Raw genomic sequence first — 22,776 nt, forward strand, 5'->3', positions numbered from 1 at the left:
TATACAAAATCATCACAAATTTAGCTGCCTAGGACAATACACATTTAGTATTTCATAATTTCCGTGGGCTAGGTGGTCCTCTGCTCAAGAGTGGTACAAGGCTCAAATCAAAGTATTGACAGGGACTGTACCTTATCTGAGTGATACTTAGGAACCTTTCCAAATTCACTGGTTATTGGCAGAATTCTTTGCAACTGTAGGATTGAAATATCCATTTTCATGCTGTCTACACAGGACAACCTCAGTTCATGGAGGATTCCCTTAGGTGCTTACTACATGGGCCTCTCCATACAAGGAAATTTTTAGTTCTGCAAGGCTTAAGGAGAAATCGCCAGTCTGTTACAGTGCAGTGTTACAATATAATATTGTTATGCCCCAAAATACACTCCCAAGTAGCCCCAGCAAACAGTCCGAGACACACTCCGATGTAAGAGGCAAGAGGTGAGGTTTTATTCAAACCTGGGTTTGGACTCTCCTAGTGTATACACCAAGGAAGAGCCCCGGGGTGTGTGTAGTTTTTATGGGGTACAGAAAGCAAAAAAGGGAGAAGGGTACGAGTGCACTTTTGATTGGTGGTTAGTGACTTCACTAGTAAAGGAGGATTTGGACTGGTACAGGTGAGGGATGGGGGATTTCTTAACGGGGGGGGGGGGGCTAGGGTCGTGGCAGCTTGATTAGGTGGCTGGAGGGAAATTACCTGTCAGGGTAATAGAAACTCATTGTTTATTGTGGTAGGGTGACTCAGTTAACAAGGAAAAGGGAACTTATGGCTCTGCTGCCCGAGGTGGCATTATTGATAGCTATAGTTGAGTAACCAGGAATGGAATGATAAAGACTGCAGGGTGTGGCCCTGAGGGCTAGGGGCTTAGGAACAGAACTTATGCAGTAAACAACAAAATGGAGCTGGTCTAGTTCTCACAATATAATGGAGTAACCATCCCATCACCTTTGTCATATAACCTAATCAAGGGGTGACTCATATTCACTGGTCCCACCCATACCCAAGAGAAGATGATACAGTGTGTGTATACCTACACCAGTGGTGGGAATCTTGTGGGCCATCTTTGAATTCTGAGCAGCAGTCAGTATTTAATAAGTACTGATGGCATTCTAGAACAATTCATGGTGTTGGACATATAGTAGCAGTCAAATCAGACATACTCTGCTCTCATGGAGTGCACATTATAGAGAAGTAGGCAGAAAGCGAATTAAATAAATATAAGCTTCTAAGAGTATACAAAGAATTAAAACTAGTTGATGTGATAATGGTAGAACAATTATGCCTAAAAGGGACTCTCTGAGGTGATACTTGAGACCTAAATAAGAGAGAACGGTCCAGGCAGTGGGATAGGTTAGCATAATTATTGGCAAAACAATTCTAAGTACTGGATAGACTCAACAGGCCTACAGGGTCAGGGGATCAGCAGGAACCAGTACAAGGGAGGGTTAGGGGGTCTGGATCATATGTTAAATGTTGGTTGTCACCAATAGATTTTTTAACAACAAACTTGATGGATGGTATTAACTATGTCTAGATTCTTTGATTTATTTAAACCTGAACACTTTATGAATTTTAAAACTTAGTGAACTCTGTAGAAATTTTCCGGCCACAAAATCCAGGTACATAAGAAACATTAATTTACTAAAATTTATCTTAATTTCTTCTACACTTTTGGTTGGAAGATTTCGAAGAAGATACATTTTGTTCAACTATGTATTTTCAGTGGTACAATTTGTATAGAAAGGGTAGGACAAATGTTAAAAGAGTTCCTCTCATTTACTGATCCTCAAAATGTTTTAGTTTCCTAATATCCTTCTAACCTGCCCAATTATTTTGCTTATTATGAATACATGGTTTTTGATGCATTTCAACCCACTGTCATTATTATCCTTATTGCTGTTTAACCTGTTCATCTCCAGCTTCTGCACATTGGTTTCTCAGTCACTTTAAAACCTTCTGTAGTCTTTGAAAACTTCCTTGCTATTTGGCATGATCATATGCTCCACAGTCACCTTAAACATTTCCTGCCCCAAATCTGCTACCAGTCATTTCACCAAAGAGCCTTGATTTCTTCACTGGGAGATACATTTTAAGAACAAATGTTAGGGCAAGAGGATTACTTCTGGGGTTGTCAGTTATTCACAAAAACTAAACCACAGACGGTTTTGTTACTATTGAATTTTAGCAGGGCCCCAGATATGGTCAGTTCAAACTATTACCCCCTCCTTGTGCTATTTATGTAATACAGTGGGGTGACTCCAAATGAATCCAATGTTCACAGCAGAGCATAAACAGTATTCCTTTCAAGTTTCCATTCCTCTCTGCCTCAGCATCAAAAAATCCTGGAATTCCAGAAATGGTCCAGGGGCTATCTCTACAACCAGGCCTAAACATCACATGACTGTTCGCTTTATTCTAATGCAAATGAAAGGGAAATGCTATTTTTCTTAGTACAGTGGAGACAAAAATGAAATTTTTCAGAACAAATGTTTATTTAAGAATTAAGGGCAAACAAAAACATTAAAGTATAGGAATACATCAACAGAATACAAGTTGTCTTGTTTGGTCTGAAATCTTGAAAAAGTTACTTTAACTACTTACCTGAGGTAGATTTAGGTTGGCACTGCTTAATGGGAACCTCCATCCTTCCCAGAAGTTACCTTCTAGTTTTGGGTACAGGCTCCCAAGTGGTCCTCTCCAACCTCAGGTCATGCTATTAACATATGAATAATACCAACACCTTTTTCTTCCATGGTTAAAAACCCTCAGACCTATTTCATACCCCCAAAGTTCTCTGTTTGAGGGATGGTCCATCGTTAATTAAAGACTAGAAACAATTACCAATAAGATTAGTTGAAGGAGGGGGCAAGTCACTGCCCTGCTAATGGTACCAACTTTGTTCCCTTCTCCAAGTTCTCTCTAATGATTAACAAGTAGCCATAGGACTAAGTTTCCTCACCACCATGCCTTACACCCAATACTATTTTAAGTATTACAACTGTGAAACATATACCATTGATAGGCATGACTTTCACTAAAGAGAAAAATAATACATCTTGTGCGGTTTATCATACTGGGCAACTTTTCATGGTACGAGAGCTATTTTTAAAAATTACTGAAACACATCAGATCAAATAAACTTCCAGGATCTGTTTTCTAAAAGAAAATAGTATCCTAGAATCAGATTCCTTATTATCGCTAGAAGCTAATATTCACTGGCCCTAAGATTATCATGATCATCAATAATGAATTATTAGGATCAAACCTTAGAGCTATACACAAAGTAGCAGTGTAGCAGTTGCTCAACTCCATGAATCCAAATGCCAGTACTCTCTGGAGTTTAGGGATCTGCTAGGATAAATCAAACCCAAACCAGAGAATTCAAACTAATAAAATATTTATTCACCCAATCTACAGAGTTCTGAATACTGTAGGAATCTAAATAACTTGTATGAAATGTCTTTTAATTTGAGGGAAGAAAAAAACTAAGAAGTGACCACTGATAGATCCCTAGAATTATTAGAATTCTAGAGAATGTTAAAGACCATCATAATTATCCCAATTAAACTGAAGACAAGTGCTTATCTTTAAATTTCTTATCACTCTGTCAACTACTTTTCCCTTGTAGCATTTAGAATATACACCTTGTACTGTGGTGATTGCAATCCTTTCCCTGTGATTAAAAGGCATTCTGTCTTTCCTCGACAGAACTGAAATAAATGAAAGATGTATCATTAGGGGGCTTGAACTGCTATAAATGGCAAGATGATGGAGTGAAAAGAATACCAAGTTTGGAGTCACTCAAAAAGTAATAATAATAAAGTTTTGTTTTTCTACTAATAGTGCATCATCATATGTTTCTTACTGTGCCCACTCAGGCTTAAACTTTATTTCAATCTTTCCCTAGCCATTTTGCTAGGAGCTTATTGTGGGTGTCTATCACCGAAAGAGATGATAGGTGAAGTCACAAAAATACAGATGCTAAGAACATTATCATCATTATTCTGGAATTTGCATTTGAATTGAAAAAAAATCTCTAAAATCAAAATTTCAAATACCAGTTATAACCTGAAAGATATTTTGGGGAAAAGGAAACTTTTGAGGATTTACTTCAACTCATACTAAGTAAAAAGCTGAGTATTTTGCCTCTTTATGTGGCTGGTCCTGCAAAAGGGAAACTATTCTGAGTTTTGATCTAGGATAACTTCTCCCTAGTCTTTTTGTTCTGCAAAAAATTACCATGTTACCACTGATACACTAATTACATTCTAGCAAAGGACAAAAAAAAAAAACGAAAAGAGGCATAGTCAATATACTCCTTTCCCCCAACAGTAACACATGTCACACCTTCTATCACAAGGTTATAGTCCTTCCCTTTATTGGATTTCTGAATTTAAAAAAGTGAAAGTAAAGCAATAATTAAGTGGTTCAGATAAAAGAAAAGCATCTTTACCTGAGTTACCCATCAGGTCTACTCTGACCTGCCCTACCTCCTCCCAGAACAAGCTTCTGGGTATCTACAAAATCTATTTCCATACTGAGTTCACTTCAAGTCCTCTCTACTATATGGGTCAACTATGAGAACAGTTCTTCTCGTACATATTTTATGTACACAATTCTCACTCACAATTGACTCTATCACTAGAACAAACTTCTTAGTAGAATGGGTTCTTTGGGGCCCAATAAGATAGGAGCTTCTAGCAAAGCTTTTTTCAGACTCAAGGTATTTACAGGGTTTTTCACTTATGTGAGTTCCCTGATGTACCACAAGAGCTGATCACTAACAAGTTTTTTCATTCAGACACTTGTTAAAAGTCTTTCCTCAGACTTTTTCTTTGAGGGGGAGGTGCAAATCCCACTAAGGCTCTCCAACTAATGCTTTTGCCACACTCGAGACAAATATACAATTTTTCACCAGCATGGCTTCTCTGATGGGTCAGAAAGAGTTCTGTTTAGCTTTTTTCACACTTAGTGGACTTTCTCCCCAGGGTAGCTTTTCTGAAGTCCAATGAGATGTGCATATTGTCTGAAGCACTGTTGACACAGAAGGCATTTTAGAAGTTGTTCTCTGGTGTGAATTCTCTTACAATGAGGTGGACAGAACTTTGCTAAGCTGTCTAATCTCACTGCATTTGTAAGGTTTCTCACCTGTGTGACTCCTCTTATGAGTGATGAAGTTTTTCCAAAACTTCAGGCATCTGTAGAGTTTGTCATTAGAGTAACTGATAAGGTATTCTGTTAGGGCAGCTCTCTGGGCAAAGCATTTCTCATATTTCCCACAATTGTAGGCTTTCTGGTCCCCAGTGAATTCTGAGCTCTGTGCAAAGTCTGAGATTTGCCTAGGAGTCTTCATCTTAATGAGTTCTCTGACATGTAAATACATTTTTATGGTATTATAATTTGTCTGGTTAAGACATCTGAGAAGCTTCTGATGAATGGGGAGGGCTGAGCTCAATATCTTTCTCACTCATATTACGGATGTATGGTTTTTCACCAATGTGTACTGTCTGATGTTGAAGAAGGGCTGAGCTCTGGTGGAAGGTCTTATCACATACACTGTATTTATAATGTAGCTCTTCAGTCTGAGTTCTCATTTTCTGTTGAGCAACAAAATCCATACCTAAGAGGAAGCCACTCTCACATGTAGACCACTGGTGTGGCTTCTCTTCCATGTGAATTCTCTGATGTACTATAAGGTCTGAGCTACAGCTGAAGTTTTTCTCATATTCAAGGCATTTAAAAGTATGAGTGTGAGTTGCCTGGTGCCTAATTAGATTGGCGCTCCGAGTAAAACTTCTCATACATTCCAAACATTTGTAAGGCTTCTCCCCTGTGTGGACTCTCTGGTGTACAATAAGGTCTGATTTCTGGCCAAAGCATTTTTCACAGGCACCACACTTATAGGGCTTTTCCCCAGTATGAACTCTTTTATGTACAATGAAGGCTGAACGGTGTCGGTAACTTTTTTCACACTTATTACATTTGTAGGGCCTTTCACCAGTGTGAGTTCTCTGGTGGCTAATAAGATCTGATTTCCCACTAAAAGCTTTTTCACACTCCAGACACTTAAATGGTTTTTCACCTGTGTGAGTTCTTCGGTGCCTTATGAGGTTTGTACTTCTACTAAAGCATTTATCACACTCACTACATAGATAGGGTTTCTCGCCTGTATGGCTTCGCTGGTGGACAAGCAGATCAGAACTCTGACCAAAATTCTTGCCACAAATGTCACATGTATAGAATTTTTTACCTGCATGTGTTCTCTGGTGTCCTGAAAGGGCTAAGTGGTGCCAAAAGCTCTTCTCACACTTGCTACATTTATAAGGTTTCTCATAATTGTGGATCCTCTGGTGTGAAATAAGATCTGAGCTTTGCACAAAGGTTTTCTCACACATATCACATCTATAAGGTTTCTCCCCAGTGTAGGTTCTCTCACACATAATAAGAGCTAAGTTTTCACAGAAGTTTTGCTTGCATTCAAGGCACTGGTATATTTGATCACCTATTTGAGTAATCTCATGCACATGAATAAAAATCTTTTTACCCTTTCGAAGGCATACATGATATATTTTCCTTTTTTGAGTTCTCTGATTACATTTCTCTTCTGAAGTGTACATTTTCTATGGCTCTCTCCTAAGGAGTTTTCCACTGGTCTTCTTGACCCATCATTGCCTTCACAGTCATTTTCTTGATAAGAATTTGGAAGATACATCTGTTTCAGGCCTTTCAGTCATAAGCATCCAGCATCATATATCCTAATTCCTTATTTGATATTTCCAAGTTTCCATGAGTTTCCAGCATCATATACACTAATTCCTTACTTGGTATTTCCAATCCTGTGAGACAAAGTAGAAATATTGTTTATATTCCTGTAACTAAGAAAAAAAATGCTCAAAATTAAAATCACAATCACTTCAAGTGAGTAGGAGGTTAAAATGGAGAGAGAAAGATCCAAATCTGTCTACTCAAAAACTGTTTTTCCTAGGGCTACCACACTACATGAGTTAAAGATGTCATGGCCAACAGGAAGTACAGAAGTGTAGACTACGGCTAAGAAAAAAAAGTTGGGTTGATTCGAGAGAGATGCTAAGAAGGAGTAAGAAGTCACTATATTTATCAACTATTAACTATACACTAAGAAGAAACATGAGAAACAAAAAAGGGGAAAGGCTATTTTCCACATCCTTCACACTTAACTCTCTTCAGTAATCTTTTCATACGTTTGGCCCTCTCCTCATACATTCAGCACCCCCTTCTTTTGCCTAAGAATATAAGTTAACAATTTTGCTTCCTATTTTACTAAGAAAATGAAAGCAAACAAGCAAAACAACAAAACACATACACAAAACAATAAACCAACATTTTAATGCAGATTATTTATTATATATTATAGTATTCATGAATATATATATAACATATACATACACAAATAAAAACACAAAGTGTGTGTATTACACAATTATAAATACTACTATACACAAAATGTAAGCATTTTGCATATAGATTATTCCACTGTTTTTTTTTTTTAACTCTAATGATGCAATATTAATGCCCATACTAAAGAGATCAATATGTATGCCTTTCCTTGCATGTGGATATTACGTTCCTTATTTTAACTTGGTATCACTGCTAAATTAAGCCACACTTATTTTTTAAAAATGACAAAATTCATCTTTGTTAAAGGATGCTGAGTTTAATCAACTAGTAAAGTTTAAGGTATAAAAAAAAAAAAATGAACCAACAAAGCCTTCCACATGCTTGTATTACCACATCCATCAACCTCTCCCAAGTGTGGTCAAGTACTTTCCATCTTATCTGGTACCACAGATGACAAACTGCTCCTGCTCAATCAGAGGATAGCCTATCTGTGTACTAGATTTTATCCCATTATTTCACAAGGACTCCACACCAGCAATTCTGTTCTTCCTCTCCTGCATTATCAATTTATCCCTTTATGTTGGATCATTCTTACTAGTAAACTGGCTATTATCTCTTAAAAAAACAAAAGCACAGCCAACAAGAAAATGTCTCTCAGCCACCGTAACTTCAGCTACTGTCCAATTTTTCTGTTCCTCTTTACATTAAAACTCCTCAAAATAAACAAATCTGTGCATTGTCTCTAATACTTGTTTTCCAAGGTTTCTGGAACATATTCTAATCAAACATTCACCTTCCCTCCCCCTTCCACCAAAATTGCTCCTAGTTATCATTCTGGTTCATTTCTCTGCTCTTCTCCAACTTAGATTCATTGCATTCCCACTCTGGGTCTTTGCTCTTGTTCAAACAAGACAGATTTACTGTTATTTCAGGATCTTTGTCCTTGTTCTCTCACTCTGGCTAAAGAAGATAGCCTCCAGATATCTTCAAGGTTCTCTCCCTCATCTCACTGAAAGTTTTTGTTCAACTGTGATTTTCTCAGTGAGCCCATTTCCAACCATTTTTTTTTTCTTTTTCCCCAAACATCTTATTCTAAATTATAACACATCTCCATCCCAGCTGACTCACACAAACAACACTCCTCTCCTTCCCTGTTTGTTTTTTTCCGTAGGATGTAAGCTCCTAAAGGACAGGGGTTGGGGGTTTGTTTCATTCACTTCTGTTTCCCAAGCACACAGAACAATACAGGACACACAGTCAGTGTTCAAATCTAGAAGTTTTTATTTGGCATCCAGTGACTCCTAACATAACCTATGAAATTTCTGAAACTGATTAAAACATGCTGTTCATTGTATATGCATTTTTCTAGGGGAAAAAGTCTAGTTTATTAAATTCTCAAGAAATTCAATATTAGACTGGTGACTACACATTAATTTATAAAGGAAACAATATTAAAGCTCATTGAATATAGTATATTAATAAGTATAACAGACTAGAATTCAAATGAACACCTCACTGCAGAGAAAACACTGAGTTAAAATGATACTGCAGGCTTTGAGGGTTGATTGTGACACTGACAAGGTACATTTAGTTTTATAGTTTTATTTATAGTCTACGGAGTTTTTCTATAAACTAGAAGACATGGTACTAACATGATTATCTCTGGGAAGTGAGATGATAGAATGCATTCTATTTCATCAATTTGCTAAACATGGTTTTCTAATTTTCATTCAATAATTTCTATATTTTCCTTATGAAAGGCATAAAAACTGCTCTTGTGATAAGTAAAGTTTATTTATAAATACAAAAATACGTACCAAGCTTTCAAATGTTAACTTAGAAATAACTGAGGGGATAGGAGAAAGAAGTGAATGGGGTGACAAAGTTCAGTTTCTTCAGAGTCAAGACACAGACAGATCCATAAGATACGTAGCATCACAATCACAGAAGGACAGAACAGGGACAAAAGGTGGGGCAAGACTAACAACAATAGGGAAGTTAAAACGTCTTTGAAAACACAGATAAGCTTAATAAAATACATGTTTATACAGATCCATAAGAAATGTAGCATTACAATCATAATAGGACAGAATGAGGAAAAACGGTGGGGCAAGGCTAACAAGAACAGGGAAGTTAAACAGTCTTCCAAAAAATGTTTACGTGAAATATGGTGATTATAAATCCTATATTTCAAATACTCTATCATATCTCCATGATCTATGAACTGTCTTAGAAATTACATTTTCAGGGGGCTCAAGTTACATCTTTCAGGTGACTATCATAGTATCAAAGACCGCTTTAGACTATAAGACCAAAGTATACTTTGTCACTGTCGCAGTGAACCCTCAATGCCTGACATATCATAAAGAGTGTTACTATTTTCTTTTATTAAACTGCATTTATAAAACTAAATACCAAGTATCTGTTTTTGCCTTACAGTCAAAGAAAGTAAGCAAAGAACCTACCCCGGGGCTGAACTCAAGGTCTATTCCACCTCATCTCAGTTATGGCAAATTCACTCTTCATTTCCTAAGGGTGAAACTTTGGAGTCATTCTGCACTCTTTCTCTCACACTGCACAATCAAGCAGTTAACAAATGTGTTGGCTCTATTTCAAATCACATCCAGAATCTAACCACTTCTCACTTGTTTCTGCTGCTACCACCTGGCCCAAACTACTGTTACTATTTCTCAGTTTACAATGGCCCAAGAGGCCCCCAACTGAGCTGTTCCACCAGTCCATTACTGCCTCTCTGACCTCTTTCTTCTTATTCTTTTCTTTGCACCTTCCAATCCAGATACAATGGCTTCCTAGCTGTTCCTCATCTAGACATATTCCTCTTAAGGCCTCTGTTCTTCCTTTCTTCTGCTTGTAGACTTTTCCCTCCAGATATGTGTATGGCTAATTCCTCTGATGACTATTTAAAGCTGTGAATGTGTCCCAGCATTCCCTAACTTCTTTTTCTGCTTTACTTATCTCTACTTTACCTATTGCCATCTAACATACTATGTAAACCACTTACTAGTTTATTGTCCATTATTAAAATAAAGCAAGGATGTCTGTTTTGTTAGATGCTCTTTTCCTAGTATATAGAGTAGAGCCAGGCACAAAGTTGGTGCTTAATAAGAACTTGCTGAGTGCATGAATGAATTCTCATTAAAATTCTACTTCTCCTCTTCTCTGACCAAAGAAAAAGACTGACCCCCAAAGAGTATGGGAGCTACTCTGAAGAGAAGCAGTCTGGGAAAGAGAAGGTAGTTAACTGTAGCTTACCTAGAATCCACATGAAGAAAACATTTACTTCCTGGTCTTTAGAATTTGATTTCTCAAGGGGAATAGCATTCTATAAAACATAAGGACAAGAAAAGGATAAAAAGTTATGAGAGGATTTAGCATATATCATTTACACCTAAAGGTCCTAACAATGAATAAACTGCAGTTAAAAAGAACAGATGGGTTTTCTTAAGTAATTCCTTAAATTCAATTCTGTAGAGAAGTCCTAAACCATCCCATATGATTCTTTAGAGAAAAGGACAATAAAAGAATCTATAATCCAACTGCATAATCCATAACTTCCTTTAGGATTGTAACAACATTGAAGGAAAGGGCCTTTAAATGCTACATTTCAGTGTACCCTGAAAGCATCATCTTCCCCCCAGGAACTAGGGTTGCTCTGATCTAAAGTACAGTAGGGATTACAAGTATACTTGCGACTATAACAAAAGCACTACCTAACTATCACTGGAAACCATGCAATTATCACAATTTTGGCTTTCTTAAAATTTATAACAGACTAAGTTGATTTATACAGTATTTCAGACAAAAACAACTCAGGAAATGGTCAATTATGGGCCAAAAAGAAGTCAGAAACCACTGACATTTTTCTTCTCTCAGAAGCTTTAACCTGCTTTATTCTCAGTTACTGAGACTTTCAGTTCCCTCAACAACTTTTCTGCTACTAAGGATCAAAAGCAAAAACACTTAGACGCAGACAACATCTGGGGACATGAACTCAGTTCACAGATCATAGCTGCCAGGATTAAGATGACAAGTTTCATGGTTCTAGTACCAGGTAAGATAAACACACACCAACCTGTTTGTTCCCACTGTATGCAATTATGAAATCTGGACAGAATGTAGGGCCTAGTTATTTGAGAACTCTGAACAGTAAATAGCAAGCAGATAGAGACCAGAATTTAAAACAACACCCAATTAGCAGGGATTTTACTTTTTTTTTTTTTTCTAGTTCCCTTCAGTATCCTCTGACTTAAACTCAATGCAGCCTGAAATGAAGATATGAGGAAAACAGGAAAACATAATTGTCAGCTGAGACTTTTCAGAAAATCTATGAGCTTCCACACCAATTTTTTTTTTTTTTTTGAGACAGGGTCTCACTCACTTGGTCACCCTCAGTAGAATACTATTACATCTTAGCTTACAGCAACCTCAGACTCTTGTGTTCAAGCAATCTTCTTGCCTCAGCCTCTCAAGTAGCTGGGACTACAGGCACCCACCACAACACCTGGCTATTTTTTAGAGATGAGATCTCACTCTAGCTCAGGCTGGTCTTGAACTCATGAGCTCAGGCAATCCACCAGCCTCAGCCTCCCAGAGTGCTGGGATTACAGGCATGAGCCACTGCACCCGGCCACCCCACCAATTTTTTAAAAAATTGATTTCCCAAGGAAATTAGTGGACAGAAAATTGACTTAAATATGGAAAAGAAGAAATAAAATATCTCTGAAAGAAACATAAAGAACACAGTAAGAAAACAAAGTCAGAGGGGATCATGGTGGCTGCAAAAATTCAAATTTCTTAACATATCCCTTAAAAGCAATTAAAAACAATAAGCAAGTCAAATATCAACCATATTAATAAATACGAATTTAAGACATCTATTAAAATTAAGAGATTTTCACCATGTCTTAAAGCAAGACCTAACTGTATGATAAATACAAGAGATACTTAAAGCAAAGTGACTCAGAGAGGCTAAAAACAGATAGGAAAGGGAGTACCAGGAAATAAAAAACAATAAAAAGAGGGCTTGTGATTCTGACATCAGGCAAAATAGAGCTCAAACAAAAAGGCACTAAACATACAAAGAGCACTTTTTAAATTACAAGAAAGCTTATAACTGTCATAATTATCTATGTACATTACACAGCAGCCAAAACATATGAGGAAAAAAAAATCTTATAATGGGGAAACCCAGGGTGACGGCTTGAGACTCTGTCTCAAAACCCCCCCAAAACAAAAAAAGCCAAATGGATTAATTTATGACTATTTAGAATTTGCTTTGACATTTGCAAATTTTTTAAAATGAGATTTGCCTTTATAACGTAAATTGTGATTTTTGTTGTACATGTGGGTTTCTATAGTTTTAATATTTCAGCTTTTAAGATACAAGTTTAATGTAATTTGGTATTATTTTTAATCGTTTATGTTATTTTAAAAGCTCAGAATACCACACTGAAATTACTATAAATATATTTAAAATTATCTATTTTAGATCTAAGGAACCATTACAGAGATATTTTCATGGGTTTAGTATGTTTTATTACATTGGGGATGATACAGAGTGGCTGTCACGTAAGGTACTTGAAGATTGCTAGTTTAATTCTATTTTTACAATAATGTTGAATTCTTCTGAGTTTTGCATGTATTAAGTTCAATTAATGCTAAACATAAAGAGTATTTATCTAAAAGAAGTTACTGGGGCAGGAGAAGTAATGAATGTATCCATTTGCACATGGTTTAGATGTTGTGGATGCTTTGTAAACATTTTCCTGTATGTTCGAATTGTGTTTCAGCAGGATGTAATTGCCTTATGTGTAGTTAAAATGAGTCATCTAGTCCTGTGTGAAAGGGAATTCATGGTATTTTCTGTAACATTTTCCTGAAGCTGTTTTTGGAGAGTCACACATTCAAATACAGATTGCTTTCCTGATCATTTGATTTATTGTATACCTGGTTTTTGGTCTATAAGGAATTATTGCCACAATATATTTTATTTATTCTTTAGATTTTAGCCTTATAAGTTAAAGTGCTTTATATGATGATGTTAAAAGCTATTTGTCCCTTTACTGGTGCATGTGGGGGGTTGTTAAAAGATTGGGAATGGAGAATGCAAAATGGTTTATTGTTCAACTATCTACTCTGATCCAACTCTGTACTGATAATACTTTCCAACATGATATTGTGATGTTTCATACAATGCAGTGAGCATAACCAACTTATTACCTAAATAAAGAACTGATAAAAATAAAAAAACAATGATGCAAAAGGCCTAAATAATCTCATTAAAACATTCAATATATATTGTACCTTACACCTTGAACATCTACAAATAATGAATACTCTTTCTTCTGAAGCACACGACTTCTTTAAAAAAATGTGTCATGTATTAGGTCATCATAACATTCTATAAACAAGCATATTGTATGAAACACTATATAATAAAACTAGAAATTTAATGAAAATAACATAACAAAAGGTCTTCTCAAATGAGGAAAAATAAACTATTAACTTTCAGTTTCAGAAACAAAACATCTATAAAACTTTCTAAATATTCATAATTGAAAATATTACATATTAGGATCTATGGAATAAATTTAAAGCAGGGATCAAAAGAATATTCATAGCCTTAGGCACTTTTATTTTTTTTAAGAGACAGGTTCTTGCTCTTTGCTCATGCTGAAGTGAATGCAGTGGCTGAATCATAGCTTACTGCAGCTATGTTTCTGTGCTCAAGAGATTCTCTTACTTCAGCCTCCCAAGTAGTCACTACTACAGGTCTACACCATCATTCCAGGCTAATTTTTTTTTTCCAGAGATTTGGGGCAGGGGGTGTCTCACCACATTGCTTAGCTTGGTCTTGAACTCCTTGGCTTCAAAGCCATCCTCCTACCTCTGCCTTCTAGGTAGCTGGGATTACAAGTGCGAGCCACTATGCCTGGCTGTTAGGCATTTTTTAATTCAATAACATTAAATTCTACTTTAACCAGGGCACAAAAAGCTTTTCTTTTTGAGTCATACTCTCATTTTTGTCACCTTCGGTAGAATGCTGTGGCATCATAGCTCACAGCAACCTCAAACTCTCAAGCTCAAGAAATGCTCTTGTCTCAGCCTCCTGAGTAGCTGGGACTACAAGTGCCCACCACAACACCTGGCTATAAAGCCCAGCTATTTTAAGAGAAGAGGTCATGTTCTTGCTCAGGTTACTATTAAACTCCTTAGTTCAGGCAATCCACCCTCCTCAGGCTCCCAGAATGCTAGGATTACAGGTGTGACCCACTGTGCCCGGCCCCCAAAAGCTTTTCTATCTATGGCATAAGGTTATTTTACTAAAAATAAACACATTTTCTATGTTAAAAAAATAAAGTCAAAGGCCAATGGATAAGTTGAGAGAAAATGTTTGTAACAATATTTGAGATAAAGGGATAATATACCTAGCACATAAAAATCTCTTAAAAATAAGAGGGAAAACAATAAAAACCTGATAGAAAAACAGGAAAAAGAATAATTCTCACATAACAAAAGATATATGAGTAAAAAAAGATATTGAGTAAAAATGTCCTTTAAATATATGAAAAGATGTTCAATCTCACTCATAATTAAAGAAATGCAAGTTAAAAGACATGAAATAACTAGGAAGAGAGAGGAACTTCCTCAAGCTGACAAAGAACATCTATAAGAAAACTACAGCTAACATTATACTTAATGATGAGAAACTACAAGCTTTCTAACAAAGAGCAGCAACAAGGCCAAACTATCCCCTTTTACCACTACTTTTCAACATCATACTCAAAGTCATAAATAATGCAAGAAGAGAAAGGAATAAAAGGTATACACAGTAGAAAGCAGAAATAAAACTGTCTTTGAATATAACCTAGATTGTGTAGGTAAACATCTGAAAGAATCAATAAAAAAACGTTTTGGAGCTAGTAATTACAGTAAGGTCTCAAGATGCAAGGGTAATATACAAATCAATCACTTTCCTCTATACTAGTAAAGAACAAGTGACATTTGAAATTAAAAAACAATACCATTTACGTTAGCACCCGCCCCAAAATAAAATACTAAAAAATAAAAAAAAGAAGAAAACATAGGAGAAATGTAAGAAATACAGGCAGTTTCCAAGTTAGAATGACCCAACTTCTGGAGTTCTATAATTACAAATGGGCTCTCACAGCTCCTCCTAAGGATAATTTAATAATTAAATAATAAAATTAACAATTTGGGAACTAGTTTCTTTTGCGCATGTAAACAAATCCGTGTGGCGTAAGCAGTTCATCAGCATAGCATCTTTTTTCAGTTATAATTTATTATTTTTATTGCACAATATTATGAGGGTACAAATGTTTGGTTCTTTACACTAATGGCCAGTCTTATAGAGAAGGAGCTGAAACATAAGGACATGAAGAATGAGAATATCCAGAGCGAAGTTTACAACAAAAGAAGCTGCAGCCTTTCACTGGAGCAGGATTTGCTAAGCTTAAGCAATTTCCTAACCCTGGGTAGTTTACTGTGCAGTTAGCAAGAACATCAGTTGCTATAAGGCCAGTTATGATGTAAAAAAGAAAAAGGCTGTACAAACAACCCTAGATACCTTTTTCAAGAAATTGTAAGCTCCCCTTCTCCACTAATAGAATCAAATCCTAATTCTCTAGCACTCAATCTGTCCTCTCCAGCCATTTCTTGATTAATGTTAGCTTACTTTTTGCAAATCAAAAATGCCCCTTTCAGTATGCAAGACACTGATGCAACATTAGGTGAATGGTAACCTGTAACCTGTAACATTCTTGTTTGAAATTTCTCCTATTAGTTACCTAACTTTTTTTTTTTTTAGAGACAGAGCCTCACTTTATGACTCACAGTAGAGTGCTGTCGCATCACAGCTCACAGCAACCTCTAGCTCTTGGGTAATTCTCTTGCCTCAGCTTCCCAAGTAGCTGGGAATACAGGTGCCCGCCACAATGCCTGGCTATTTTTTTGTTGCAGTTTGGCCGGGGACAGGTTTGAACCCGCTACCCTCGGTATATGGGGCTGGCGACCTACCCACTGAGCCACAGGTGCTGCTCCCACTTATCTAACTTTTTGTATGAGTTTTTGCATTCTGCGCAATAGAAGAAAAAGCACAATAATTTCTGTATCTTATGACGGTACAGAGGTATTATTATTATTAAAGTACTATACTGTATTATTATCACTGCATAGTATTGTTGTTGTTACTCTATGTATTTTATTATTTTTTTTGAGACAGAGTCTCATTTTGTTGCCCTCTTTAGAGTGCCAAGGTGTTGTTACACTCACAGTAACCTCAAATTCTTGGGTTTAAGCAATTCTCTTGCCTCAGCATCCCAAGTAGCTGGGATTATAGGCGCCTGCCACAACGCCCGGCTATTTTTTTTGCTGTTGTTATAGTTGTCATTGTTGTTTAGTAGGCCCAAACTGGGTTTGAACTTGCCAGCCCCAGTGTATGTGGCTGATGCCCTAACCACTGAGCTACGGGTGCCGAGTCTGTTACTAAAATTATTACCATATGTACTCTGTTCATCAGGGATCCAAGTTACATATAAATCTGACCTAAAGATGTTTCAGGAACATGTCTTGTCTGTAATCTAAGGATTGCCTATATTTAGGTCTAAATCTAACCAAATATGTCTATAAATTTATGTAAAGAAAACTACAAAACTCTGGTAAAAGAATTAAAAAAGAACTAAATAGAGAACTAAAGAACTAAATGTTCATGGATAGGAAGACCCAATACTGTCAAGAAGTGAGTTCTTGACAACACAATCCCAATCAAAAACAAAGCAATTTATTTTATGGATACTGAAATACTGATGCTAAAATTTATATAGTAAGGCAAAAGACCCAGAACATCCAACACAATACTGAAGAAGAATAAAATTGGAGGATTAATGCCACTTGGCTTCAAGACTTGAGGGTACACGGTCAAAGCTACTGTAATTGAGAAAGTATGGTACTGATGAAAGAACAAATAAATGGAACATCATATAGAGGCCCAAAATACACCCACATGAATATAGGTACCTGATCTTTCACAAAGGAACAAGGTGATGATAAGGCAAAAAGATTGTTCTTTTCAACAAGTGGTGCTGGAATAACTGGACATCCACATAAGGAAAAATGAATACAGACATAGAACTTACACTCTTCACAAAAATCAACTCAATAGATTATACAATGAAAGAACTAATAAATAAAATTATTATATGTACACAACAGAATACTATTCAGTCTTAAAAAAGAAGGAAATCCTGTCATTTGCATCAACATGAACGAACCTGAAGAAATTATATAAAGTGAGATAAAACAAGCACAGAAAGAAATACTAGCATAATCTCAAACACGAGTATAAAAAAATCTAACTCCTAACAGAGTACTGGAGGTAAGGAACCTGCAGCCTTGGGGATATATGTGGCCTTCTGGATCCCTAAGTGTGGCTTTTTGACTGAATCCAAACTTTGCAGAAGAAATCCTTTCAATAATATTGGGATTTGCTGAGGGGATGTACTTGGGGATCTGGAGGGCCACATGTATCCTTGAGGAGGCAGATTTCCCACCCTGAGGAAATGTTGGTCAAAGGACACAAAATTTCAGTTAAATGGGAAGAATAAATTAAAGAGATCTGCTGCACATCATACTTACTACAGTTAATAACAATATATTGTGTATTTAAAAATTGCTAAGAGAGTTTAAGTGTATTCTCACAACTAAAAAAATGGTATGTGAGGTAATTCATGTTTAACAGCTTGATTTGGCCATCCCACAATGTATACATATATCAAAACATCATGTTTTACACCAAAAATACATTGAAATTTTACTTGTCAATCAAAATAAATACATTTTAAAAACCAAGAGGATCACTGACCTAAATGTAAAATACAAAACTCACAGAATATAGGAAAAAATCTAGATGACCTTGAGTATGGTGATGATATATAGATACAACAGCTAAAGCCACAATCCATGGAAGGAAAATGAGAAGCTCGACTATATTAAAAGTAAAAACTTCTGCTCTGCAAAAGACATTGTCAAGAGAATGAGACAACAAGCGATAGACTAAGAGAAAACATTTACAGAAAACACATCTGGGCAGCGCCTGTGGCTCTAAGGTATAGGGTGCTGGCCCCATATGCTGGAGGTGGCGGGTTCTAAACCCAGTCCTGGCCAAAAACTGAAGGAAAAAAAAAAAAAAGAAAACACATCTGACAAAGAGACTTATTCCAAATGTACAAAATTTTCCAAACATACTACATGTGTGTTGTATGTATACATTTATACACACATATATATTATTAAAACTCAACAAGAAAACAAAATGGATTAAAAAATGGGCAAGTAATGAAAAATACCTTACTAGGTGTCAAATAAGCATGTACAGATGGCAAAGAAACATATGAAAAGATGCTCAATGTTATATGTCATAAGGGAAATACAAATTAAAACAAAATATTACTCACATTCATTAGAATGGCCAAAATCCAAATACTGACAACATCAAATGCTGGTGAGGATGTTAGGCAACAGGAATTCTCATTTACTGCTGGTAGAAATGTGAAATAGTACAGTCACTTTGGAAAGCTTGGTAGTTTCTTATAAAACTAAACATGCTCTTACCACATAATCCAGCAATCACACTCCTTGTTATTAACTCAAATAAGCTGAAAACTCATGCCTACACAAAAAGCTGCACTCAAATGTTTACAGCTGCTTTACACATCATTGTCAAAACTTGGAGGCAACAAGATATCCTTCCTTTCAACAGGTGAATGAATAAACAGTGGTACATTCAGACAATAGAATATTTTTCAGTACTAAAAAGAAATGAGGGGCAGTGCCTGTGGCTCAAAGGAATAGGGTGCTGGCCCCAGATACCGAGGCCGTGAGTTCAAACCTGGCCCTGGCCAAAATAAATAAATAAATAAATAAATAAAAAAGAAAAAGAAATGAGCTATCAAGCCATGAAAAGACATGAAAGAACTTTAAATACATATTACAACCTGAGAAAAGTTACATACTGTAAGATTCCTACAACATGATATTCTAGAAAAGGTAAAACCATGGAATCAGTAAAAAAAGATCAATGGTTGTCAGGGGTAAGAAGGAAGGAATTAAATAGGTGGTGTACGATGGACTTTTCAGACAGTGAAACTATACTGCATACTATAAATGGTAAATATCATATATTTGTCAAAACCCATAGAATGCACACATAAAGAATGAACCCTAATGTAAACTATATAGTTTGTGTGATAATGATGAACCTTGGTTCACTGATTGTAAGAAATGTACCAATCGTATGTGAAAACACCACACTGTACCCCAGAATTGCATTAATGTACATAGTTCTCATTTAATAAAAAAAAAAAAGAAAGAAAGAAATGTACCAATCTAGTGCAATATGCAGATCTGACAGAGGGGGACTCTGTGCAGGTTGGAGGGGAAAGAGGGTGGCAGGAGACATATGGGAACTCTTTGTACTCTTTGCTTAATTTTGCTGTGAATCTAAAAGTGCCCCCAAACAATAATCTATTAAAAAGTGAAATTATTTTTAGTAAATGTACAAAATACTGTTTTTCACCAAATTGGCATACATTAAAATGTGTAACAGTGCATTTTGTTGTCACCACTGTAGGAAGACAAATATACTCATATGTCGCTAGAGGGAATGCAAATTGGTACAAGCTCTCTGGAAGGAAATGTGGAAATACATAACAAAACTAGATGTATAGTTACCTTTGACTCACCAATCCCATTTCTAGAAATGGACTCTAAAGATGTATCTCCAATAATATGAAAAGATGTATACATCAAATTATTCATTACAGTAATGTTTATAATGGGTAAATATATAAAATGACTTAAATGGTGATATATAGGAGCCATTATGGTATAACTACATAAAACAGAGTTACTATGCAGCTGTAAAAGAGAATGGGGAAAATTTATATGAACTGATGGTCAGTGATTTCTAGGAGAAATTCTAAATTATTTTTTTAGGACAGGCTCTCACTGTGTTACCTGGGCTAGAGTGCAATGGTATCATTATTCTGTCTCAGCCTCCCAAGTAGCTGGGACTACACAAGTGTGCCACTATGTCCAGCTAATTTTTGTATTTTTTTGTAGAAATGGGGTATGGCTATGTTGCTTAGGCTGGTCATAAATTCCTGGGCTCAAGTGATCCTCCCGCTTTGGCCTCTCAAAGTGCTAGGATTATAGATGTGAGCCATCATATTTGGCCAGAGAAATTGTAAATTTTAAAAAGCATAGTGTAAAAAAGTATGTTACACTTTGTGTAAGAAAGTAGAAGTAAAAAATAATACAAGTATTTATTCATTTGGCAAAAGAAATTATGAAAAGATAAACAAGTAACTTATGAGTTTGGTTAGTATCACAAAATAGGTGAAAATGAGATCGAAAGGACAGGAAATGGGAATTGGTTTGACAGGGTGGAGGAGGAAGAGTCAGATGTCTCCAAGAATGTTTTTGTATAAACACATGCATTTTTACTTTTAGATCTATGTTACATTTATGTTATTCAGTAAATGAATAAACTAAATAGACAAGATGGGAGAGAAAAGCATAAAAAGCAATACAAACAAAAACAAATAAGTCTGTGTTTCCAATGAATAACTACTTCCTCAAATAATTCTTTAACAGTGTTAGGTCTGGGTGCGGGGGCTCATGCCTGTAATCCTAACACTTGGGAGGCCTAGGCAGGTGGACTGCCTGAGCTTACAGGTTCCAGACCAGCCTGAGCCAGAGTGAGACCTTGTCTCTAAAAAAATAGCCATTATGGTGGGCCCCTTAAGTCCCAGCTGCTTGGGAGGCTAAGGCAAATCGCTTAAGCCCAAGAGTCTGAGGTTGCTTTGAGCTATGACACCACAGCACTCTACCAAAGGGCGACAAAGTGAGACTCCGTCTCAAAAAAAAAAAGCAGCAATTACTGCAAATCTATTGTCAATATGCACATAAGCATGCTGGAAAGGAGTAGGAAAAAACACTTAAATTGTTAGGATAGGACCCAGTTTAACACTCTGCTATCTTGGGAGCTAAGAAAGGGCAAGTCTCTTTATACGTATCTTCTCTGGTTCCTTTCTGCCCTCCACTCCTCATTCTCACACTTATATATGAACATAGAACATATACGGAAACACAAAAACATAAACAACTTACCATAACAAGAAAGACTCAAGATTGTCTTCCTTTTGCCTTCACAAGGTCTCTAGTCCAGAACTATTCTACTCAATTCTTCCCTCTCCTAGAGAAAAAAGCAGTATGTAGAAGATGACTTTGTGACATTTATAATTTTTCTAGAGCTGACCATATAAATATTTGGTCCCATTTCATCTTCAGTCTAGACAGCATCCTTTAGCCATTTTTTACCTCAACTCATCTTTGTTTAAATTGTCTCTCCTGCAAGTACTACCTGCCTAATTGCAATCAGTTCTTTCCCAATGAACTCTAGATAAAATATCAAGAATTCTTCTAGATAATAAGTTTAACTTAGTCACTTAACTTCACAGCAAAACCCTCATCCTCCTTCTATTGTTTCTGTTGGTAATATCTCAATTTCTAAGGTAAAAGACCCATTCATCTACCACTTTGAACCTCAAGGTGCACGTGGTAAGTGTATATAATATTTACATGTGATTCAGTTTTCCAAAAAGATATGGTTATGAAATCATTAAACCAGAGCCTTCTGCATACAGATTCAACATAACTAATCACTGCATCGAAGGTGGAATGGAAACAACATTCAACGTCCTTGTTTGTTTTTTCCCGATATGTACATATTGATACATATTGCTTAGAAAAGTGCCTGGCAGTGTTAACAGTTATCACCAAAAATGACCGTACTAAGCTTCTCTTCTTTCAACTTTTCATTGACGTCTTTCAGTCTTCCGTCCGCCGTCAGTGGGGCCCAGACCACACTCGGTGTAGAGGAACAGCAGCAGTCCTCACTCGTTTAGGGCCAGGGGTCTCCGGTTCTGCTGCGCCCCCGCCCGCATCCATGCCCCAATCCCCCCAGACCGCGCCCCTCCCAGGCCCCGCGGGCCGTGCTTACCCAGGCAGCCGCCGGCGCCGCCCCTAGGCCTGGGCACAGTACTTCCGGTTACTCTGCAGGACATTCAACTCCGGCGGCCGCAGACTCCGCAGTGGTGGACGTTAAGGACCCAGCTTCAGGAAGGGAAGGAAAGCAAACCGAGGAGAGCCAGAAGCAACTCTTTTCGCGCGGCTAGGCCAGGGGAGCTGGGTCCAGGCCGCCCACTGGGCGCTGTAGGGGCCGACAAGGCCAGATACGCAAACCCTTTCAGCCTGGCTCCGGAGAAGCCGATGCAGCCCCACCCCCGCAAGTCACATGA

General features: G+C 36.8%; 1 protein-coding gene across 5 annotated transcripts; it reads right to left on the reverse strand.

The window, feature by feature from the left end:
- Positions 1-2,474: 2,474 nt before the first annotated feature.
- On the reverse strand, positions 2,475-22,743 carry ZNF322 (zinc finger protein 322). 5 transcript variants are annotated; one of them, XM_023512652.1, is made up of 5 exons: positions 22,479-22,743; positions 21,587-21,671; positions 18,871-18,950; positions 10,652-10,721; positions 2,475-6,837 (listed from the first exon to the last, which is right to left on the reverse strand). In XM_023512652.1, exon 5 carries the CDS (start codon positions 6,616-6,618, stop codon positions 5,410-5,412), a length of 1,209 nt encoding a protein of 402 aa, XP_023368420.1. In that variant the 5' UTR covers positions 6,619-6,837; positions 10,652-10,721; positions 18,871-18,950; positions 21,587-21,671; positions 22,479-22,743; the 3' UTR covers positions 2,475-5,409. The 5 variants fall into 5 exon arrangements, with proteins under 5 accessions (XP_023368420.1, XP_023368418.1, XP_023368419.1 ...); XM_023512650.1 differs by having other exon boundaries at positions 18,871-18,953; XM_023512651.1 differs by lacking the exon at positions 22,479-22,743 and adding an exon at positions 22,271-22,395 and having other exon boundaries at positions 18,871-18,953.
- Between the last annotated feature and the right edge of the window lie 33 nt (positions 22,744-22,776).

This window comes from Otolemur garnettii, unplaced genomic scaffold (assembly GCF_000181295.1).
Source record: "Otolemur garnettii isolate 467f Iridium unplaced genomic scaffold, OtoGar3 scaffold00029, whole genome shotgun sequence".
Taxonomy (NCBI): domain Eukaryota; kingdom Metazoa; phylum Chordata; class Mammalia; order Primates; family Galagidae; genus Otolemur; species Otolemur garnettii.

What these genes read in the sequence shown, in the direction of transcription:
- ZNF322 (XM_003788803.3), bottom strand. Translation starts at nt 6,618, where the DNA reads ATGTACACTTCAGAAGAGAAATGTAATCAGAGAACTCAAAAAAGGAAA.